Below are 24,547 nucleotides of genomic sequence, written 5' to 3' on the forward strand. Positions count from 1 at the left end.
TTTGGTGTAACTTAAAAAAAATGACCGTAGATACATGAAATTTTGACTGAATGTTTATCTTAGCATTTTTAGTTTTTTATATAAAAATTTTTAATTTGGTTTAAATTTTTTTAGAAAAATTTAAAATAACCACTTTGTGAATCTGATTATAAGAACAATTTTTATAGTAAAAATTTTTTTCTAAGTCAAGTAGTTTATTTTTTGAACTTTTAAAAGTATCAATATTTTTTTGTGTAAAAAAATTTGCTGACATGAGTACCTATACTCTTAAATTATTTATCAATCATATAATTTTCACAATTTTTGTCATATGTTTAATATTAGCATAATTTTTTTTTTTTTTTGGCACGTCTTCTGGTTACACCCTTTATTATCAATTAATTAATCTATATATATAAAAATGAATGTATGTGTGTGTGTGTGTGTGTGTGTGTGTGTGTGTGTGTGTGTCTCCGTATTACCATGGCAACCAATTATATATTATTTTGAAATTTCCGATGGAGTATTTTGTATATAAATGGTTGCCATGATGATATGTAAAACATATTATTCATATAGAGTTGGCAATTTAAATGGGCAACGGGATCAGATATATTTATATATATATATATATATATAGATTAGACCTCTTTTCAGAAGATAGGCTAATTTAAAAAGGGAGATGACCAACCCCGGGAGGTGCTCTAACAGGAATTTTGAGATTTCCGATGGAAATTTTCGTTTATAAATGGTTGCCATGTGTTTTGAAGCTATTATAATAATAATTATTGGTTGCTGGGAAACGAAGTGCACGGGATCAGCTAGTAGGTAATAAAAAGCTCGAAGACCAAAGTCTTACAGTCAATATACGCCAAGCCATCAAGGACCAATAACATCCTATGTTTAAATTACTCCCGAAAACCAAATAGTTTGTCTTTTTATTAATTAGTGTTTTTGTAACTTATGAAAATTACAATTTGTCAATATAATAGTCAAATAATAAATTATGTATATCATAAATATACAAATAGACAATAAAATTACAAATAATTAAGAGTTAATAACTCAATTATAAATATTATAATATAGGTACAAGTTTAAAAAAAAATATTAAGTATTATTATGGGGCCGGAGTGGCGCAGTGGTCACACAGTTGACTTACGACTCACACAGTCATCGGTTCGATTCATAGCAAAGTGCAAAAAAAATGTGTGTGATTCTACGCAGTCACCATTTTCCCGTGCTGTCGTCCGATTGCGTCATCCGGTTTCCAACTAGGTCCCACTCCACTGGGAGTGAAGACCGCACATGTCTCCTCTTGGAGAAGGGGGGTAGTATCATGCATATAGTGATATATACATTGATAAATAGATCACATGATCTCCCTACTACCCACTTGTGATAAGCATTGTCAAAGACCTTGAGGTCGTTACAATGAACAAATATAAAAAAAAAAAAAAAAAAAAAAAAAAGTATTATTATATTGGTCTGAAGAACTTTTTTTTTGCCTACCTACCTATAGACTATAGTTGTTAGCATACCTTTCAACAATTTGAAATGACATCCCTCAATTAAACAATTATAGTACACAATTTATTTAATTTTTTCCTTTATATTTCCTTGTAACGCGCTAACGCCTAACACTGAGAACACTATTTTATACATTTTTTAAAAAAAAGGCTTATGTGGGATCTGACCCCACATCTTCCCCTTGTACACGGTCCTGTCTGACGCCCTTAAGGGTATAAATTATAAATTGTTATAAAAGCTTCAAGCATATAGTATTTCACTATTGCCTACTTGTAATTGCATTTAATAAATTGTTAGTTAAACTTTTTTTTAAATTTTTTTAAAAGATTACATAATATAAATAGCATTGCTAGGTATTTGCAATTGAGAGGAGGGTAGAGTCACACTAAAGTGTTGATACTGATTTATGGACTATTTGTTTTATGGTCATCTAACAAATAAGATAAATAAATAATTATGAAAAATATTTTAGGTGATATGGGAAGGGAGCTTAAGAGGCTAAGCTTAAGTGTCCATAGCCCCCCCCCCCAAATCCCAAACAATTTTTGCGCCTATAGTACCATATGATTTAGGTTTATTCGTATTTCATATAGGTATATTTTTACGTAATTAATAATGAACAATTATAAGTCAACTACAGATTGTATCTACTCTAATACAATTCTATATAAATACAGTCAAACGTAAGTATAGTGCCAATGGGAGGGATTCTAAGCGAGTTCGATGTCAAATAAACTGCACCCTCATCTATACCAAGCTAATAATTATTTCTTACATAATATTTTGACATCTCTAAAATAAATCTAATATATTTATCTATGATAATATTATTCTTATGCAGTATAATATGTTATAGCTTAACAAATATAATAAACATAATATACCCTACCGCTTGTACTTGACTATGCCTGTAACGTCTTTGAGTTAAATTATGGTGTTTATGTTTTTTGAAATAAATTCGTGATATATATACGATTGAAACTTTGACGTATTTGTTCATTGGAACGAGTCCTAAAACATCGTTCACATTTTTAAGCATTTTTGAAATTTATTTAATGTAGTCGTACCTTTATAACAAATGGCGACGTTTAATGGTTCTACAATTTTACTTAAAATAAACTTCGTGGTTGGCGAACGCTCGATTATATTCATAGGTACCTACGCAATAATATCTTGCTCTGTTTATTTGTATAGTTACTAGTTACCCACCAGGGGCGGACTGGAAGGTAAACAGCCCAGTATTCTATAAAACTAAACGGCCCAAACCCCTTTATAACAGCTTCTTTATGAATACCTACTTTTTCGGGTATAAATTATAAATAGATAATAGCCATTAGGGTAATAATATTATAAATTGTATAAGAATCATAAATGTATAATCCTTTTAATATTTTTGATGTTTGTTTACTATTGTTTTTATAATTTATTTCATTGGCACAATTCATAGGTACTCTTATTAAACCAAAATCATCTTCATCAGTTTCAGAATCGTCACGTTATTATAATCATTACTTTTAATATAAACTTAAAATAAATGTTATCTGTTCTCTTTTTCAACAAATCTACAACATTTTCATAAATATTTGCAAATGGTTCAATAATTGTAGTTTAGCAATAACTTTCTGGCGGTCGATGTACCAACCAAATCAGATAAAGTGTTTAAACATTTTTCTGGATAAAACTGATTTTTAAAATTGTTGCTTAAGGAATTATAATACACTATAGGTACAACATACTTACATACCTAATATGCTCATACAATTATTATTATTATAAACTTATGGTTCGACTATGAACTTATTGTTGCATTTTACCAACCAATAACAGTGTTTTTTAAACTGTTTCGTATTTAAAAATAAATTTATTAGTAATATCATCAAATGCTCAAAATTTCAAATGCCCCGGCGGCCCAGCCCACACATATAAGCCGGCACACTAGCACATCTGGCCAGTCCGCCCCTGTCACCCACAGCTCACAAGTCATAAATAATTTGTAAACATAACGTTCAATAATCAATGACGAATCTTTAGATGAATCCAAGATTAACGTCATCATTTTAATAAGTAAAAGGCGTGATTTGGTTAAACACTTAAGCTTATAGACTATAGTTTATATACCAAAACACCCTTCGGTTATCGGCTAAAACCTATGGGCTATGTTAATCGCTATTACCTACCTATAAACTATTTACCTAGCTATACAATATACATATTATCTAAGTATATTACAATAGACCTTCTACAGAATGCTATAAATTATAAGTGCTTTATTATTTATTTATTTTAAACTTTAAGCACAATTTTTTTTCTGTTTTTAAACAAACGTAAAATAATAACAAATTCCTTTTCAAATTATTTATAACAAAAACAAATAGGTACTCGTATATGTACAATATATTATAACATTATTTAGCCAGTTGTCGAAGTGCGGGGGGGGATACGGAGGGATGACATCCCTCTACTTTTTTTGCTAAAGGCTTGAAAATATGTTATTTATTTGTTTAGTTTTAAAGATTATTTATAATAGAAAAAGATTGTAGCATTTTATGATGCATAAACAAAATATGAACTATAAAAAAAATAATACTATACAAGGTATGAAGAATGTTGTGATGATATCAGGAAATCTGAATTGTAAGGCATCCCTCCACTTATCTTGAGCCATTTTGACCACTGTATCTAAAGAGTTAACAACTTTTTATTGTATTATATGGGCTGTATTAGGACAGTGTTTACACAATGGTACAGTCCTAATACTCATAGGCGTAAATAGTGTTTGAAATTTGAGGAGCTGTAGATCAGGTCTATACTAGGTATTGATACTCTTATGATGCTTTTAAATTATAGGTATGAAATCATTAGTTTTGGGGGGCTATGCACCCTCATTCCCCCTATTTTCGCATATGCTAATACTACTAACAGTCCTAATCATAAATACAGAATAATTATTTAGTATAACTTCAAATTTTAGTTATTAAAAATATCGATCATACCTACTTATGTGTAGGTATTATAGTTGTATAGCAGTAAAGGCCATAATATATGCATGTATGTATCTAATTGGGGGGGGAGGGCGCAGGAGGAGCTAAAGTAATTTTACAGACATTTTAGAATACCCCAACTATTTCGTTAAGTATGGAACATCATATAAATTATAATTATTTTATTAATTATTTCATTAATAATTGTTGTGATTTTAATAATTGCAATGAATACAATAGCTAGGTAGCAATTTCATCTTCTGAATGGGAGAGAAATTTTAGCGCCATGAATAATAAGGTTCCTAGGTAATTAGTTAGAAAAGAAATATGTTTCCACCAAAATGAAAAACGGAACGACACAAACCGTCGCCGGTTCGAACCTCGACCATGATGGGGTGATCTCTTTTTAAAAAGTGAACTGAGGCCCTCGACTTTTATTTTACCAATTTGAGTACCTATATATCAACCTATAAAATTCCATAACTTATATATTATGCATTAGGATTAGTTCACTTATTATCAATTCATTAAAAATTTACAATCTACAAGTAACATAATGAAACTATAAAATAATTGTACAATGCCTTATTGCCTTATATGTTAATATTTTTTACATAAATATAATATGTAATAGCAGCTGTACTGCTGTTATTTACAATCAATGATAATATTATGTAATTCATTATATTTGTTATGATTTATGAAACACGTAACGATATTATACGAAGTGCCGATAATCGTAATTTATAAGTATCCGCATTCCGCAATAACATACATCCAAATTTGGTAATCATACATGAATATGGTGGCAACTTATTTGAGTCTTGAGATATATTGTGGTGTTTGTTAATGACCTTTGGAAATCTTCTATACAATGTATAAATCAATACATAGTCTATAAGTATATTACTCTAGTGACTAGGTAAATGGTAAGTATATATAATGTATATAATATTTTTTATTGATATTTATTATTGAGGTACTTACCACTAGTCAGAGACCTCGGCTGTTAACTCTTAATTATTGTGCTAATTAAATATATCACATGATATCATAAAAATTAAAATTAACTACTTTAACTTAAACATGTAGTATGTACACATGTAACAGATCATGCCCCCTCCCATTAGCTGTATTTTCGCCGAATATTTTTTAATTATAAAAATACATTTTGACTTCTTTTATAAAAAAAACTAATAGAGGAATGAACATTTTAAATTGAACTTGGACTCAACAATAATATAATATTATAAATAGGTAGTTCCTAGTACCTCGTACCTATCTCATTAAGATGTAAGTTGTTTGTAACAAATGGATTATACTATAATCATTATGGGTAGCTTAAATAAAAAGCTGTTAAAATTGTTATTAATTTCAATAGGATGTACCAATTTAATATTATATTATATTTGGTCATATAATAAGTATAAAAGTTGTCTCTAGTTCAAACAATACAAATTTAATTTGTATAAGGTTTTTTTTTATTGCCAATACCGCATCCATCTTATATCTATGTCCAAGCTACGCTACCTACTGGGTATCATAAATTATACCAAACTGGAAGTCTATAAAAGTATCAACATTCAACAATCAACACGATAATATAATTAAATACATCGAAAATTGACGCGCATTTAAAAATATTATAAAATGTTTGTTTAACTCGTATCTAAAAATAAGCCACTAGTACCTAGCACCTACTTATATGTACCTATATAATACTGAATGTGTAGGTATAGGTACCTAATATAAAATATTATAATAATATTACATCATGTATTATGCGGCATGCCCATTCACCGCCCTATTATGACGTTTGACGGCTTATGACCCCAATGTAACCATCAGGCTAATAATTAGTAATCGCACGAAGTACAAAACAAAATTCCAATTACAAGCAATAAGAGATTCGAATAAATAAATTAATATAGGATAAGAGCATTATTATAGTGTATTATTATCACGCGTAGAATTAAATAGGTTAGTAATTAATCTCAAATACGATAAAATAAAATGATTAGTGTTCGAACTTACTGGCGTGCATCATTATTTTTTTTAATCAATGTATTTTGTCTGCCACGTGTAATAAATAATGTCAGTTCGGATATCCACAATACAATAACAGAATAATTGGTGAACAGTGAACACATAATAACAATTGAACTAGTCTATTTATTTTTCGAGTAGTTTCCTACCCAAATGATTTATTCTATAGAGAAGTACCTAATTAGTTATCGTGAAAAAATATTAGATCCATTCAACGACCTATGCGTTGATCACTATTAGGTACGCCATCACGGGCTTGGCTTTTATCACGTGATTGTTAACATTTTCTTTTAAATGTAGGTACTAGGTAAGCACTTCTCGATTAAATTAATTTACATGGATAGTAAACTATCTTTTAAATCTCGCCTACCTATATAAAAAAGTATTCAGACAAGTGGTATGACCACGTGTTAAAATATGATAATACTAATTTATAACTATTACGCAGTCATATTATACTCTCTAAAAATGTACTAAATAATAAATATACATGCTGCGTTGAACGCTTTAAAGATCAAAAACATGTGCTCTTAAACATAAGCTTACGCAAGGGGTAGTCATGGTAGGCACTTGACTACTCTGCGAACTCCCCCCGGCCCCCCTCAATATTAAATATTATTATTATGATAGTTGATAGCCAATCATAAAATACTTTTTTACTACCTATGGTAAATGTAGTTAAATGAGGTTACCCCATCTAAATTAGTTTTTATAACTTAGGCGTGAATATGAATACCTATTATAATATATACGTAATATATGCGTGTGTTAATGTTTTATGTACTTATGTATATGACTACCCTACCAGAAATTCTGCGCACGCTTATGCTCTTAAAAACAAAAAAAAAAACGGCATAGTTTATTTTTATCTTAAATTTAGGTAGGTACCTACCTACGTTGGTCTAAGATTACATTAATATATGATTCTTTACTCTTCACATCCACAATATTATATTATTATAGATTTGAAGAATACTTAGGTGGTAAGTATATATAATTATCTTATACTTATATGAGGATTATTATACTATCAATATATTATAGATACCTAGGTATTATATTTGATAAAAACTTATAATAAGTCATAATACCTACTTTGAAGAAACTAGAAATCAACATTTCACATAAGGAGGGTACAGAGGCGGATCCAGGGCTTAATTTTAGGAGGGGCATGGGGGGAAAAGTTCCAAAATTGGCTAAACACATTGTAAGACAAAGGAAAACTATGCTCCCTTTGCCTCCCCCCTATATCACAACTGGGAGGGTACAATATTGCAATAGCCATATTAGCTATACTGAAGTTAGGTATTTTAAAATGCTTAAAATATGTCTTAAAACACTATAAATGCACCTAAAATGACAAAAAACGCAAAATAAAAGTTTAATTTTTTTATTTTCTGATGTATGAAACGAATTTTGTGTTATTGGAAAGTGTTGTTTTAGGACATTCAGAAAAAAAATGCAATTTTCATTTTGCATTGAAATCCACTCCTTATTAATGACCCATCGGCATCACCTATATGTTGCACGCTGAGTTCAATATGGAAAGTTTCAAGATTGTCAGGAATCTTGAAGTTGAGTACCTACCTACCTACTTGAGTTTGTTTTGTATCGGTGGCATCTGGTTTATATGTGTAAAGCTTACACCACAGTATTCACATAGACATCGGCACATATTAGGGAAAGTGCATTCTTTATAGTTATTTAACTATAAAATAAATAATTAGGAATTGGGATACTCTGGTCACTGGTGTGTCTCAGACGCTTTATGATGATTCATTCATTTATTTATTTATTTTTACTTGTATATTGTATAGGTACGATCATAGGCGCAAATAGGAGGGAGGCTTTAGGTGCTAAGCCCTCCCAAAAATGTCCATAGCCCCCCAAACATTTCCTACATTTCGTTTTAAGCTTATTCAATATTATCAAAATAAGGCTTTAGCCCCCCCCCCCCCCAAATCTCAAATGTTATTTGCGCCTATGAGTACGATATACCTACTATAAATGTATAGCTGGACTTTGCTCGGAAAAAAATGAACAAACATAAAATACGCTGCTATTATCGGTAGGTATACCGATCGGCTTTCTCGGTTTAGTATACCTACCTATACAGCTAGTATACCTACCTATTACCTATTAGTTCGCTGAAACATTGGCATCAGCATATTATTTCCTTTTATTTAAAAATATTCCTTAGAAATGCATTTTATTTCTGTAACCAATGGCAAAAGTTACATCATACTACGTATTGTTGAGGCCGACAACAATGAACCACTACGATATTTAATAATGAAATTTAATTTTAAGTAATTAAAAATAATAATTAGTAACAAAAATAATTTAAATTACCTACTACATATTATTATAGCTATTGTCTATTTGCATTTTTAATAATATAATGATTGATATATAATATAATGAGTAGTTAAGTGGATGGATATATTTAATTGCTTATTATTGGTCGTGTAACGTGTTAGGTAGGTACCTACTAGCATTGATTATACATACTATGTATAATCAATGGTACTCGGTATATGTACTTTTTAATATTAAGAGGATGCTACCCATGCATTTGTTGTCTCCGTCTTACACACGTACGGTATACTCGATATACCAAATTTTCGTTCACTAGTTTCAATAGTATGCTGTTATAACTATAGTTTCGATATTAGAGTGATTTGATACATCATCAATTTCTTAGACAATAACATTATCTGTGCTTAAGCGTTGGCTTCTAATTTCTATTCGATATTTTAATTTTTAAGTGAGATATGAGAATTTTTAATTTTTGGTATTTCACATACTCATTACCCATATCTTGCTTGAAAATGAAAATCTCAAAAAATCGGCAACGCTTAAGCACAGATAATGTTCTTGCCTAAAAGTTTTATAATAGGTAAATTCACTCTAGTATCAAAACTAAAAGCACACTAGTCACTATTGAAACTAGTGAACGACAATTTGCTATGTCGTGCGTGTGTAAGACGGAGACAACAAATGTTAAAATGTATGGGTAGCGTCCTCTTAATATTTCATGCTAGTGCGGCCTACGAATACGATCAATAAAACTTATCTATTGATCTTTTAACTTTTTAAGTTGACCTTTTGCAATCATTTCGTCTAGAACATACTACCATTAATTTATACTACCTAGTTAGTAGTATTTATAAACATCGATACTATTCATAAAGTCATAACCCGTAAGTATATACTCAAGGGCGTATACCACCTACCATTTATACTGCAGAGGTATTCAAAATTTCAAAGTTTTCATCCCACATTCCAACGAGTTTCAAATTATTATAAGGATACAGAAAGATAATGTATTAATGTTTAATTATCCATAATAAGATATAAATATAATATATTATAAATACATCAATTATATCGTATATAAGACTACAGATTTAATAATAATAAAATGTATAGAAAACCAAAAAGTAATGTTTTACGATTAAAATAAAATAAAAATAATATATTAATCAACATCATCATTATTTTACGCCCTTTGGAGCAGCCACGCCGTACAGTCTGACATTGTTCTGTGGTCTGAATAACCTAACCTATAGAATTATAATTTATAAATAATAATAATAAGTTTTAAATTATAATTTATAATACCTATTATAGTATCAGTACCTACGTCACCGTTTTATGCAATAGGCAAAGGTGAGCAAGTTAATGAAAATAATTAACTCAAGTTAAGTTAAGTTAAGAGGACACAAGATCGATAAGTTAAAAGTTAATATAGAAAAAAATATTAACTTAACTCAGTTTGTAAAAAGTTCATCTATTGTTTTAAATTAGTATGTAAATTACATAAAGAGTTAATGTGACTTTCTAGTTTCTAATTTATAAATTATAAAAAACAATTTTATTGAACTTTTATCATAATGTACACTATACTTTTACTTTACTATTATTTATTAATTTAAACTGTACTCATCTCAAATAAATAATTTAACAAATATATTTTTTTTATATCGTATAGCAATTGAATGTCATAATACGTGAAGATGAGAACATGACCTTCATGTGTGATAGTAATATTTACGTATAAACGAAAAATTTCAAAATGTTTTTAACTTGATCGATTTTTTTTAAACCAACTGAGAAAAGCTAAGTTATTTCAACTGTAAATTAAACTAGTTAAGTTCATAAGTTGATTAGAAAATAAACTAACTAGTTAAGTTAAAAAGTTTAAAAAAATTAACTTTTTAACTAGTTAATGGCACCTTTGACAATAGGTATATAACTCCCGGAAATTTGGAGATAAAGAAAAACATTTACTTGTTATGATTATTTAGGTATTTATTATTATTAATATAGGGACACTTTTAAGTATTATTACTTATTCAACTAAACTAAACTAAAATATAAATAGGAACCTATGTTGTAATTCATTGTTAAATTGTTAGATTATGAATACAAAATTAAAATTACATTAATATTACACAATATTTTTTTGACTTTTTCATCAATAGGTACCGAATTCAAATTATTAATTTATTATAATAAAATTATAACTTCTGTTTTAGTTGTATTTTCCACTTAGCTTAATACATGCAAACATCGGATCCAATGTAAATAAGCAAATGTTTAAATAGGTATACCTAGTTTTAAAGTCTTACACCAGTACTGTCTAGTTGGTAGGTACCTACCTATTACTTAAATGGAAAGTGTACATCTCGAGACTCGAATTCTTGATGCCATATACCTATAGTAAGTACCTCTACTTTCCTCTACTCGATAGTATTATTAAAAAAAATAATTATCCATTTATCAATAAACATGGGTTTATAAATTATAATAGTTTATATTAGAAGACAAGGCTAATCCTAATAAAAAAATATTTTCCTGTTTTTAATTAACTTGTATTTTTAAAGTTAAACAATTTATGAATGATTTTTTACTTACATTGTTAATGTAATTAATTGAAGAAAAATAATATATTATTCCTTGTATTATAATATCTAGAGTAATATTTGTATACCTATAAGTTGATTATTATTTCAAAATAACTAAACCCCAATGCAGAGAGATAGGCCATTATGCTACCTAAATGTTGTTACAATTTATTTAATGCTATTATAAATGTTCTTATTGTCTTCACTAATATACTAAGCAATTTATAATCTTGCCTATCCATAAATACCGTTTAATTGAAGTAATGGGATAATCTATATACATAAACATGTTTTCTTAGCATGTTTCAATGTTTTTTCATAAAATAAGTTCAACAACAGAAGAGGCGTTAATAGATTTTTTTCATTTTTTTCTTTTTTTTTATAATTCATAAATAATTCGTCAATGTTTTTAAAATAAGTTTTCAAATAGTTTTCTTTATACATATACATTATAAATATTACCAGAATACCTTAGTGATGAAAACAACATAATTTTATATATAAAAAAAACAAATATAATTAAAAAAAAATAGAAACAAAAATATAACTAGTACAAAAAATATCAAATACAAATTAAATTTAATACAAATCAGTTCGATTATTTAATACAAAACTAACTTAATTACAGTTTAATTATTAATTTATAACACTATTTGTATTGGTATACTCTGCACTCATATAGACTATGAATATTTTTATTACTAAATCATAATCAAACTATAGTCAAAAACTTAATTTGAAACAATCTCTTGTCTCCTCATTACTGGTTCTTCTTCATTTGGAAATTTAACCATGTAATGATCTTTATCCAATAATTTGTACTTGTCTTCTCTGAAGTGTGAGAAATCACACATAAATCTATCAATTCCATCAAAGTAGATTTGTAGAACAACGGGTGACACTGATTCCAGTCCTGATAAAGATGCCAGCGAATCGTAATAATCCTTTGACCTACGACCCATCATGTGGAGTTCTTTAGGTCGTAATCCACTTGCTAATCTTAACTCTACGTCTAGGCGTGTATCTTCGATCATTTCTTCCTTACTTGGCAATTTCATTCGCCCTTCTAAAAATGTTTTGGCAAATTGTACCTGTAAATAAAACTCAGTTATATGTATATCAAAGTGTTAAACATATTACAACACATTTTACCTATTTTTTATTTTATTCGATAAGATTAAAGAATATTAGAATTTAGTGGGGGTTTTAGTTTGTACTCATTGCAGAATTACCTGTAAATCAATCATACAGAAACCAGCGGTGTTGGTTGGAATTCCAATGAAGTACATTGTAGGGTGCTCAATGTTCAGAACATGCTTAAAAAGTGGCTTTACATGATTGTTCTCTACACGAATACCACACTCTGGGCTCAGGAATGGGTACTTATAGTTGTATCCTGCTCAAAGTTAAATAGATTATATGTAAATACAAACATACAGGTGAAATTATGTATATAAATTAATTTAAGACTAAGTTGAGTTTAAGATTAGAAATAAAAAATAAATAACTAAAAATATTATCTTATTAGTTCTAGACCTTTGAAAGGTCATTCAAATGAAGAAAATCCAGTATAGAAACATGAACATTTTGATGATATGTGCCTAAATAGGCCATAAGATTTCTCTATAGCCATAGTAGGCCAATTTCTTTATATTTCTAAAACAAAATATTGAAAATAATTAAAGTTGATTTTAGTAGCTAAAATGTTTTATTTATTTATTTATTTAATTTACCGGTAGTATTAATTGCTTACCTGTGCAATATAAAATTGAATCAACTTGTTCATAAGATCCATCTTGGAAAACTATTCCATTTTCCACTACTTCTTTAATATCAGTTTTTTGAACCATGTTTGATGGAAATTTCATGTTTTTAACACGCTGGTTATGGTGACTCAGGTAAACCTAAGATAAAAATCATTTAAATCTTTACTAATATTTGGAATGAAATAAGAAAAAAAAAAATTCAAATGAATATATTGTTATTACTTTTTCTGCAACTTTTGCAATATCAAATGATATATCTAATCCTGAGGGACCACAACCAATCACTGCAATACTTTTGTCCTTAAATACAGAAGAATCCCTGTAATCATGGCTATGCATTTTAATTCCCCGAAATTTCTCTATTCCAGGAACCTCGGGAATTGCTGGATTACTGTAATTGCTGAAATAGGTATGAGAAAAATTAATAAGAGACAATTTAAGTAGTAAATATAATAAAAAAAAATTATGTATGTATAAATTAATTACCCTATACAAATAATAACTCCATCAAATTCCAATATTTCCACATTATTTTCTTGCAAGTCAATTACAGTTACACGCCAACGATTCCCCTCTAAAGGACTAATTTCCTTTACATGATGATGAAACTATAATACAATTAATAAATAAACAATAACTCATAATATGTTATTTACTATATTATATTAGTTTTTATTTTATAAATATCCATTAATATTATTACCTTGATATGTTTCATTAAGTCAAAATGGTCTGCGTAGTCTTCCAAATATTTTAGCATTTCGTTGGCTGCCACGTATGATTTGTCTTCAGGTCCTTTATGGGGAAATCCCTGAAGTTCCATGATTTCTTTAGGCAAATTTGTTCTAAAAATAAAAACCTTCTTAGAAAAATGATTAATATTTTTAAAAAATTATGTATACCTTAAACTTTTGTACATGCTCGAATGAACTGGTAAGCCATATTTGTCTTTGCCTACTCTGTCAGTGTATACCCAAGTACCACCAACATTGTCAGTCTGTTCAAATGCCACACATTTGAACAAAGATCCTTCAGCTGTAAAGTGTTTAATAGCTGCTAATCCAGCTCCTCCACAACCAACGATCGCCACTGATTTTTTATTTTCTTGTGCTTAAAATTAAATTCAGTACAAATGTTAATAACTTAGGTAGAAAATAAAATATACAATTTTCTATAAATTATTTAGACTATATTTAAAATTGATAATATAATATAGGTAATGATAATGATAATTAATGTCTATTCTTGATATTTTGTATACAATAAAAAGATTTTGTTAAGTAGGTGATGATGTATATTAAAAAATGCATTTGTGATCTAAAAACACTAAAAAATGCCTTGAAAAAATTCCACGGAATTGACCTTCTTTCACGGAATGGCTTTCTTCTTCTAGATAAATTTATGAATCATTTTATTTAAAAAACAGATTACCTTAAGTTGTTTAGTACAATATGTGTATTCACATATTTTTATTTTTATTTTTTTGTAATATTTCTAGAAATAGGTTAAAAAAATGACCTAAAGAATAAATAATGTCCTAAAAATACACTTCAATGTCAAAAACCCCAAATATGTAAAAATGCCCCAAAAAAAGTTTTTTGTTGTACTTGAAACACATTTTTAACTTGGAAAGCATAGTGTCAAGTATTCCAGGAAATAAATAAATAAATACAAATGCAACAAAAATCTAGTCCTAATTATAAACATATAGGTATAGCCAAGAATATAAAAATTATAAATAAATGAAAAATTACTCACCAAGACACATTGTTTCAAGTATATGCGAGGATTTCAAGATAAAAATTGATTTCCAAAACACAATTGTTCAGCCAATGCAACAATATCTGATTTGAACACTAATAAGTTTTGTGGTTTTATAGAAAATTATACACCCCACTCTTTTTAATTTTACCTATCAGCTATTATTATTTTAGTACTTCTATTTCATCAGATTAGTTATTAACGATCACGTGATAAATTTCTTGACCGTTGATCACCAGCTATTATAGGTACTCATGTCTACATGATATAATATTATGTACGTATTTACATCTTTAAACTAATTTATGAAATTGATTGATAAACTCTGTAAATATTATTATGCATAAAATAATATTATTCATAAACATAATTAACTATACATAATTACCTTTAGATAATTATTTTCTAAAAATTTGATTTTCTACGATCACCTATTCAACATATTATCAAAAAAAAAAAAAAAACACTTTTGACACAGGTACCTAAATAAAATATTACAGTCTGAGTAAAGATCCTTAAATTTAATTATTTATTTGTATCATAATATCAAAAGGATTTATACTACTTATTTAGGACACAATTAAACTATTAATTTACTTATAATTTAGATCTTAAAAATATTTTGAATTATATTATTATAAAGCATTAATTTTTATTTTAGTTCACAGTTTTAATTTTTTAAAACTAGTGATTTTTATTTTCAAGACCCAAACATTTAATGCATGTTATGCTTAATGTAAAAAATATTTTTTAATAAAAACATAATATGGAATATTGAATTATTTCTTTAATGCGATCTCGAAATAACAATACCAATAAAATAGTCACCAAGACAACAGTGAATAATTATTGATCAAAGTTGATACGCAAATTTAATAATATAAATATATACCTAATAATCGCATTATAACAATCTACTAAAATATAATGTATTGTGCACTAATTAGTAAAAGGTATGTAAATACAGAATATTTTTATATTTTATTAGCAATTATTGATTTAAATAGAATTTGTACTATGAACACTTTTTTTTTATAATTTTATTATTAAGGTATAATATAATAAATTAATACAATACAAATCAAATGCTCAATACAATTTAGATAATCCACTATAGAATTTAGATTAAATTTGTAAAATTTAGCGACTTATAAGTTATTTTATGAATTATTTAAACATTTTGTTTAAAACAAAAGAATGTTAAATAATCTTAACTTTAAAGTAAAACATTATTTAAATAATAACCACATGTTTTACATTCAAAATTATTTTAGTTGAACATTGAATGAATAAATAATTGATTACAAATACAATTATTTGATTCTTAATGAAGCTTTCTAAATGTATTCAAATTTTTAAAGCTTTTGGCTATTGTTAAAAGTTATAAGTAATAACATAGTTATATATTTTTTGATCTTTGATTGTTATTATAGATTACTTAACATATAAATTATGTAATAACAAAACTGTTTTGATTTGGAAGGTTATAAATTGATTGGACTTTATATTATTATTTAGTATTTACAGTTTACCTATTATATTGCAGAGTATTTTTTTTTTTTTAAATTAGTTTTGATTATTGAAGAATTGTATACACAAAAATAAAGTTAAATATCTAAACACTATATTATAGTTTATGAAATAATGATTTTTCAATCTACAGTAGAAATAAAAAAATAATTTTAATGAGTTTTAAGCAACATAATATTTAATTGAACATTGGACTTTATAATCATAATTTATCATTATTAAACCGGGTCATACTATGGTCACTGACAGAATTCTAAACTAAGAACTAAATCGTTCTTTAACACCCTATACCATAATTTATAATTAATTGTATAGTTATCTTAAATTATTTTGTCGGAAATTACTTCAAAATAAGCTACATCAGTATTTTATAGTAAACTAGTAAATATACAATTTACAATTTTTCAATTAAATGGAACATCACATTTTCAATAGGTTTACATTGTAATAACTTAACCTATAAATAAGAATAAATAAGAACCAAGTTGTATGTATTGAATTATAGTTTATTTTTAATTAAGACAAATTATCAGTTATAATTACATACAATGCACAATATCAATATTTATTTTGATCTACAATTTTAACAGGTATTGAATTAAAAATAATAATATTTTTTGTTATAAAAATCATATTAACATTATTTTTTTATTTTTTACATTAATAGTTATTAAAGATTAGGTATAAAAATTAAATACTTTAGGATTAGATAATAGTTTAACTCCACAATCAATTTAAGAAGAACCGGTAGGAAAATTAAAGGTTAGATAGTCCCAATTATAATAATTCCTTTGTGTTTGAAAGTAAAACACCCAACCAATAAGTAACACAGACCAGAAAATAAAGCCAATACCAGATCTCAAAACATAACGCTGAAATTGAGGCTGTTCTTCGAATGGTTCAGCTAGGTAAGCATCATTATAATGCCATACAAAATTTACCAACCAAAAAAATGGCAACAAGAAAAATCCTGCAATATAATAAATACGACAGATATTCAGCTTTTCATCCTTTTTAATACTTGTTCTCCAATTATGGGGTGGTCTATGTTCAGTTTGATTTCCATCATGCACATTACGAGTCTGTGGATTTTGATGAATTCTCACTTCTGGATACTGATTTTCAGTTTCATTTGCTTGAGAAGTTGTTGGGTTTGTTGACACATCTTAAATTAAATAGTGATGTGATTAATTATCATTACAATATGTGGAATTATAAACAATACAAAAACAATTCAATTTTTAAACAAATTAATGCCTATTAAAGGTAATTATTTACTGCAACCTTATTACTAAATGTCTATAGTCTATACTCATTAGTCGAACCTAAATAAAAAAAATTCATTCTTACCCATTATTTATGAAGTAGTTACAAAATATATTAATATATATATACAGGGAGTATTGACTAGAGTTGAAGCAAATTTTTATTTTAGACAGTTTATTATTTAATTAAATTAGAATAATAATTAACTAAGATGCCAAATTACCAATATGCCATGATATTATATTGAATTGAAATTAAATATTTGTCATGATATGATAAAATAAAATAACATTCTACATTTTATCAGTTATCAACGTAAGTAGATAAACCTTATCATCTATTTTATTTGATTTTTTTCTATTTTTTAGTTCATGACACGGCTATAGCATAGAACAATATAGATAGAACGGCTATAGAAATAGGTATTATATATTCATGGTTCACGAAGACTATAGCAAGGAGACCAAAACCAAACTCTTACGGCCGAGTAGATTAGAGTAAGATCTTATGTGTATGATATTACGGACTACTGACTACTTTAGAGGCCACTTATAAGCTGCTCGCTGGCTCGCTGCTCGTTTCAGTCCATTATTAGTCCGTGATGTATATCCATGAACATTATTTATATATATTTTGTCATGGAGCTTGTATAATAATTGATTATATTAATCCATGAAATAGTATTATCAAAATTGAATATAAATCGACAACAAAATAAAAACATATGTTTATCAGGAACCAGAAATTTGGTACTATTGTATATTTGCATTGCATTGTTTATAAACAATTATTACTTCATAGTTTCATGCTTGAATACTTGATTTATTATTCTCCGATACTTCGGTCTTCGATACTTAATAGTTACTAGTTTCATCTTCCATATTATAACAATTTATACATTTATTTTTAATAAATAAATATTGGATAGTTCAGTATTTGTCATTTCGGTGTTCGGTTATTTAATTATTCGATACTCAAGACTTCAAAGTTACGAATTACTATTAATTTATTATTTGATTTTCAATTTGGGTACCAGGATCCTGAATTTTTTTTATGGAAATATTAGTTTAATAACTGCTACTGAATGTACTTCAAACAAGAAGCTTTCTTTTGAAAAATACTAAATTGTAATTATACCTATTTAAAATTATATAATTGTAGTTATCATTGATAATAGAATATGTACATTCTAGAATCAATTGTAAATTACACAAATAAATATTTGTTCAAAAACGATGTAGGTGTTTTATTTTTACCAAACAATCCTAATGTTATTTTGTCTGGTAACATTTCAAATATATTTTGATATAGTATAATGTACGTAATTAACAAATATATTATTAATTTTTTAGATTAAAAATCTCGAAATAATGTCCAAGCGAGTAACAAACGATCGCCCTGATTATTCTGATCCTACTGATGATAGTGATGGTAGTGATTTTGATGAAGTGAAGAAAAAAACTATAATGGTTGGAAGTGATTATCAAGCACAAATTCCTGATGGATTGTCCAAGTATGGAGATGATCCACCTTACCAAAATGTTGACAAACTTCTCTGGGACCCTCATAATACAACTGACGCAGTTATTGCTGACTATCTTCATCATATTCATCAAATTTCTCACGGTACAAATATGTTACCCAAAGGTAAGCATGTACGAGATGATGAAAACGCTTTATTTTTACTTTTGCAATGCGGATTTAATACTGAAGAGGCAATACGTCGAGTTTCATTAAATGATCAAATGTTTGGTCGAAGAGCCATGATGGTGTGGTCAGAAGAAGAATGCAAAAATTTTGAAAATGGTATTCGTTGTTTTAACAAAAACTTCTATCTGATTCAACAGCACAGAGTGACTACAAGAACAGTTGGTGAACTTGTTCATTTTTATTATTTATGGAAGAAAACAGAAAGGCATGATGTGTTTGCTAGTAAAGAACGACTGGAAAAGAAAAAATATGCTCTTCAACCAGGTATTACATTTTATGAAGATGGAGAAAACTCTGTACTTAATCAAAAGACAAATCAAGTTGGGAATTGTTTAATTTACTGTGATCCAAAACGGTTACAACGGATGGAAACATCAGGTGTACATGTCACTCTTGTGGATAACTAAAGGGTTTGTTAAATTATTATTAACTTAACATATTATTAATATGTTAAATTAGCCTAATTTTAATACATTTAAGTATAAATAAGACGTTCCTCTAACAATTTACTGTAATTTTATTTATTTATTTAGGTATTTAATATATGGATGTACTACATTTCTATCAAGTATTATTAATATAATTTCTAAATTATTATGTAATATTTAAAGTTGACATGTTAACATTTTACTTGAAATAGGGTTTTTAAATATTAAAAATAATTGTAAAATTTAATTGGTGAAGTAATTCACTTTATATTTAATTGATATTGGTTCTTAAAAATACACTTACACTTAAAGGTGTCTCAATATATTATTTTTATATGTTATGCTTTCATATTAAAATAGCTTTTTTGTTAGTGGAGCGTTTTACAATTCTAAACATTATGATTATTATGTTTAGGCTTAAATTATAATTTTTGTACAAATAGATTTTAGGAAAAATATTTTATTCTTTTATCAATATTAGATAAATTACTGATTGTTTAACTGTAAAAGTATAGTTTGTAGGTAGTATGTTTAAAATAATAAAATATACTACTTACATAATTTATTGTAAGATGTCTGCATTTTGTTGTTAAATAACAAATTGTTAGTATTATATTTTTGGTCACAATAGAAATCATATTTATACAGGAACAAATAATTTTAGCTAAATAGTACTAGGTATTTAACCTATATTGACTGATATTATTTTTGAAAAATGTAAACATAAATTTTATTAAATATTATGCTTTTGGCCTTTGTGCTTTCTGGATTCCTATTTTCATTTATTAATTCTTTACCTATGTCAATTTGAATATTATAATTTTTTCTATTTTACTTGTCTAATGTATATTTTTTTTAATATTATGAATTTTATTTAATTATACAGAAATATGATTGTAACATATTGTAAATTAAATAACAACTGCAATTTGTAAAGCAAAATGTGCATGTACTATTTTGTCTTCTATATTTTTTATGAATTATTTTACTACACAGTAAGTTTATACTTTTATTTTTATTTATTTTTAATATAGGTTAGATTTAAACTGATGTTAATCCATTTAAAGTTTATAATTTTTGTTTAATAGATTTTATCATAATTATGGTATATTTAAATTTATTTTAAAATTATATACATATACCTTCTTAATTCAAAATTACTTACAATGTCAACATTTCTTAGGCCTTAAGCTCATAAAATAACTCATATTAAAATAAGAGCGTTCAATATCTGGAAAGCTTACTGGATTATAAATTTGGGCTATCTTGTCGTATGCGCTCTACCCCAGATTGCGGTCTACCTGCGAAAATATCGTTTTTGTTTAACGTTTTTAAACGTTTTTGATTATTACGTTTTTAAAAACGTTATTTGTCTATATTGTTTTTGAATAACGTTTTTGATAATATATATTTTTTTTTATATTATATTCTTATAACTTATAACTTTTAACTTTTAAGTTATAATAGTAACGTGCAATATAGAAATGCACTTAAAAGTTTAAAATTAAAATTAATTATTCATAGTTTTTTAAATTTAAAATTATAATTGATATAAAAATTTGAAAATTCAAAATTTCTGATTTCAAGTTAAAGATTGAAAAGTAAAAATAAGTGACATTTTTTTTGGTCTAGATATTTTGTTATCGTTTTTCAGTTTTTTTTTTTTTCGTTTTCGTTTTTTGTTTTTTCCCGTTTAAATCTATATAATATAATTGTAGAGTGGCAAAACACGGTAGAGCGCATACGACAAGATAGCCTAAATTTGGAATATCCGATGGTAAATATCTTCTTTGTGACAGTTGGTTTGTATGTGGTTTGCTTTAGGTTGAAGTATCAACTATGGTTAGGTACTTTTCATCAAAAATTTGGCTATCGCCATGTTATTTCTAGTTGTTGATTTATATGATGAATCTTAATTAAACAAACCCAAGTCTATAATATTAGTCCTATTCTGTATATTTTTGTTGGTGCTTGATTGTTATACATAATATGACATTTGGTGAGCATGTTGTTAAGGGAAGAATCTTGCTATATCCACGGTTTACTTACTCTGTTACTTCACTTTAATATCAATATATTTTTAGTTAATGTAAAATATTTAGTTAAAAATTGAAATTCATACAAATCATACAAATCACTTTTGCTACTTTCCATCAGAGAAAAATAAAAAGGCAGCAGTTGGCACAATTATTAGGAGTTGCTTGTACCCTCCCTCCATAAAGGATAATGGAGGCATGAATATTCAGGTTTGTAGGTACCTACTTTTAGCATATTTGTTAATAAAATATGTCACTTTCCTGAAAAATAAAAATAAAACTAAAGTATTTCATAATTGAATGGTCAGAGGAACACGTGCTTGTGCGTTTGAAATTTTTAACTGACAGTTATCCATTAAACATCATGCCACTTAGCGTTTTAGCCCCTAAACGTTGCTTTGCAAGTTGATATTTCACAAAAGTTTGCAGTTTGCTCATTTACTAAGGTGAACAAAGGAATAGTCATCTCTATAATATGTATTGTCCGACTTATTTAAATTCTCAATAAGTTGTACCAATAGTCAAAAAGACAATTTAGAAAGATAATATTATGTTAGAAAAAATATTTATCAATTAATTTGAAATGCGTTTTTATACGTTTGCAATTTTGCATATTTTATACATAGCTAAGGGGTGGGCCCGGTCACCCAAAATATTTACTCCCCCCCCATTATATTGCTTACATATCAGGCTCAAATAATTGAATAAAAAAGTTAGGCCATATTAAAAAATGCCTATTATGATATTTGTTATTATTACCTACATAATTATTAATTATCTTTAACGCTGTGTTCTCACGACGATTACAAATATGAGCACAATAGCTTGTAATTTATCGCATCAAATTCAATTCGACTTATGACTTATTATGATCAATTTTAAATTGCGCTATTTGATTCACGAAAAATATGCTAATAACGGAATTATACGAATACACTCAATAACACAAGTAATGTTCTTACCACAGTTTATGTTCATAATAGATCGATTAATTTTAATTTTAAACTGCTTAGCTTAAATTTGGCATGTTAAGCACTTGTAAGACGGAAACAACAAATGCGGGTGTGGCGTCATAAAAAATAAAAATAATAAACGTGCATAATATTATGTCGGCTTTGTCTTGGAAGAGGGTCAAGGACAAGCGCATAGCAAACATTTGTGTTCATCAAAACCAATTTTGTATTATTCACTTTAAATTTTAATATTGGAGCAAAATAGTGAATTGAGTGAATTGACTATTATTATTGAATAGGTAGGTACCCACCAAACTAAGAATATTATGTCATTATCCGTGTTTATACCACAGTCCACAGAATAGATTAGAGAGCCTAGATCCCGATCTTATATACCTATCGTATGTAAGACCATGGCCTAGATCAGAGGTTCCCAAACTGTGGGTCGCGATTATATTTTTAGTGGGTCGCGCTATATTTTGAAATAATACATATTTTTCGTTGATGTTCAAAGTTCAAATTCAGTTTTTCGTTAATCGTTATCTGCGAGATTGACGATTACGAGTTTACAGCACCGTATCAAACAGATTAATAATAGTTCTACCTATTGAAAAGATACTGATTTATCTGAAACAAATTAGTATTAGTAGGTACCGTAACTAAATACCTAAAAAAAAAAAGGTCATTCAATGTATTGTGGGTCGCCAAGTTTAAAAAAATTCTCAAAATGGGATAAAAAGTTTGAGAACCTCTGGCCTAGATAATATATAAAGGCTCTTTAGATTAAATCATTTGAATCTAATTCGGTCTATTCATTAATATGTGGTTGTAGTTTGTACCTTGGTTTTTTAATACCAAACGACGTTTTTTAGGTACCTAACAAGGTATACTTTTAATACCTATATAGGTAGGTATGTAAAATATTACAATACAAAAATGCTTATTGCCTGCCAAACGGTAAATTCAAATATCTCAACTATAGGTATAGTAATTAGTAATAAACCAACATACAAACCATGACTAGATTTAAAATTATCATTATTCAAACATTGATAATCTTCTTACCTTTGGGCTTTGATAAGTTTCATAACCATTAACCAAATTAAAATCTAAAATATTTAAGTAATAATATTATATTGAATATTCCAATGTTCTACCCACGTGAATCGTGGATATTTCCCCCTGACTGTTTTTGGTGTAGTAAGACATTATTTTTTTTTTATTAGCCTTCAGTCATAGACTTTTATAGCTCAACAAATACAATATTAAAAAGGTGGGTAAGTGGATATCGCTCTACTGTACAGTAAGTTACAAGTGGGTCACTGTATAATGGATAGTATTAAATTTGAATTCAATGATATAATAATATCACTGTATAAGAAAAATGATTCTGAGCGGAGACGGTATGTCAGTCTAGGTATAAGGTATCTTATATACTTATCTATGGTATTAAAAAAAAAATTGACCAATAATAGGTATCTATAATTAATTCCAAATTAATCATATCACAATATCCATTAGGTACTTATAACGCATTATACATCAACAACAAATCGTGGTACTATCATAGATATATAATAGTATACTTTTAGAAGTTTCAATAATATACAATCACAACAAAATAACTAAAATAGTTAATCCAGGTTTTTTA

At 27.3% G+C, this 24,547-nt stretch overlaps 3 protein-coding genes across 4 annotated transcripts; 1 reads left to right on the forward strand and 2 right to left on the reverse strand.

Moving 5' to 3' along the window:
- Positions 1-11,799: 11,799 nt before the first annotated feature.
- LOC100163171 (senecionine N-oxygenase) lies at positions 11,800-15,092 on the reverse strand. The gene is made up of 8 exons (XM_001946414.5): positions 14,971-15,092; positions 14,115-14,322; positions 13,916-14,057; positions 13,699-13,820; positions 13,435-13,612; positions 13,200-13,350; positions 12,679-12,842; positions 11,800-12,537 (listed from the first exon to the last, which is right to left on the reverse strand). Exons 1-8 carry the CDS (start codon positions 14,978-14,980, stop codon positions 12,178-12,180), a joined length of 1,335 nt encoding a protein of 444 aa, XP_001946449.1. The 5' UTR covers positions 14,981-15,092; the 3' UTR covers positions 11,800-12,177.
- Positions 15,093-16,992: 1,900 nt separating this feature from the next.
- Positions 16,993-18,003, reverse strand: Psenen (presenilin enhancer 2). Its single transcript, NM_001162992.1, is given in 2 exon segments — positions 16,993-17,668; positions 17,854-18,003. Coding segments are annotated over 2 exon segments (435 nt in total). The 5' UTR covers positions 17,858-18,003; the 3' UTR covers positions 16,993-17,237.
- A 145-nt stretch (positions 18,004-18,148) lies between these two features.
- LOC100163905 (mesoderm induction early response protein 1) lies at positions 18,149-21,010 on the forward strand. 2 transcript variants are annotated; one of them, XM_016803593.2, is made up of 2 exons: positions 18,149-18,266; positions 19,122-21,010. In XM_016803593.2, the coding sequence occupies exon 2, from the start codon at positions 19,140-19,142 to the stop codon at positions 19,884-19,886; it is 747 nt and encodes a 248-aa protein (XP_016659082.1). In that variant the 5' UTR covers positions 18,149-18,266; positions 19,122-19,139; the 3' UTR covers positions 19,887-21,010. The 2 variants fall into 2 exon arrangements, with proteins under 2 accessions (XP_016659082.1, XP_001944153.1); XM_001944118.5 differs by lacking the exon at positions 18,149-18,266 and adding an exon at positions 18,505-18,896.
- Positions 21,011-24,547: the final 3,537 nt, after the last annotated feature.

Source organism: Acyrthosiphon pisum, chromosome A2 (genome assembly GCF_005508785.2).
Source record: "Acyrthosiphon pisum isolate AL4f chromosome A2, pea_aphid_22Mar2018_4r6ur, whole genome shotgun sequence".
Lineage (NCBI taxonomy): Eukaryota > Metazoa > Arthropoda > Insecta > Hemiptera > Aphididae > Acyrthosiphon > Acyrthosiphon pisum.

Excerpts from the sequence above, each read along its gene's own strand:
- LOC100163171 (XM_001946414.5), bottom strand. Across the intron at positions 13,821-13,915 it reads ACTTAATGAAACATATCAAG|TTTCATCATCATGTAAAGGA; the intron begins GTAATAATATTA and ends ATTGTATTATAG. Across the intron at positions 13,613-13,698 it reads GGAGTTATTATTTGTATAGG|CAATTACAGTAATCCAGCAA; the intron begins GTAATTAATTTA and ends TACCTATTTCAG.
- LOC100163905 (XM_016803593.2), top strand. The coding sequence starts at position 19,140 with ATGTCCAAGCGAGTAACAAACGATCGCCCTGATTATTCTGATCCTACT.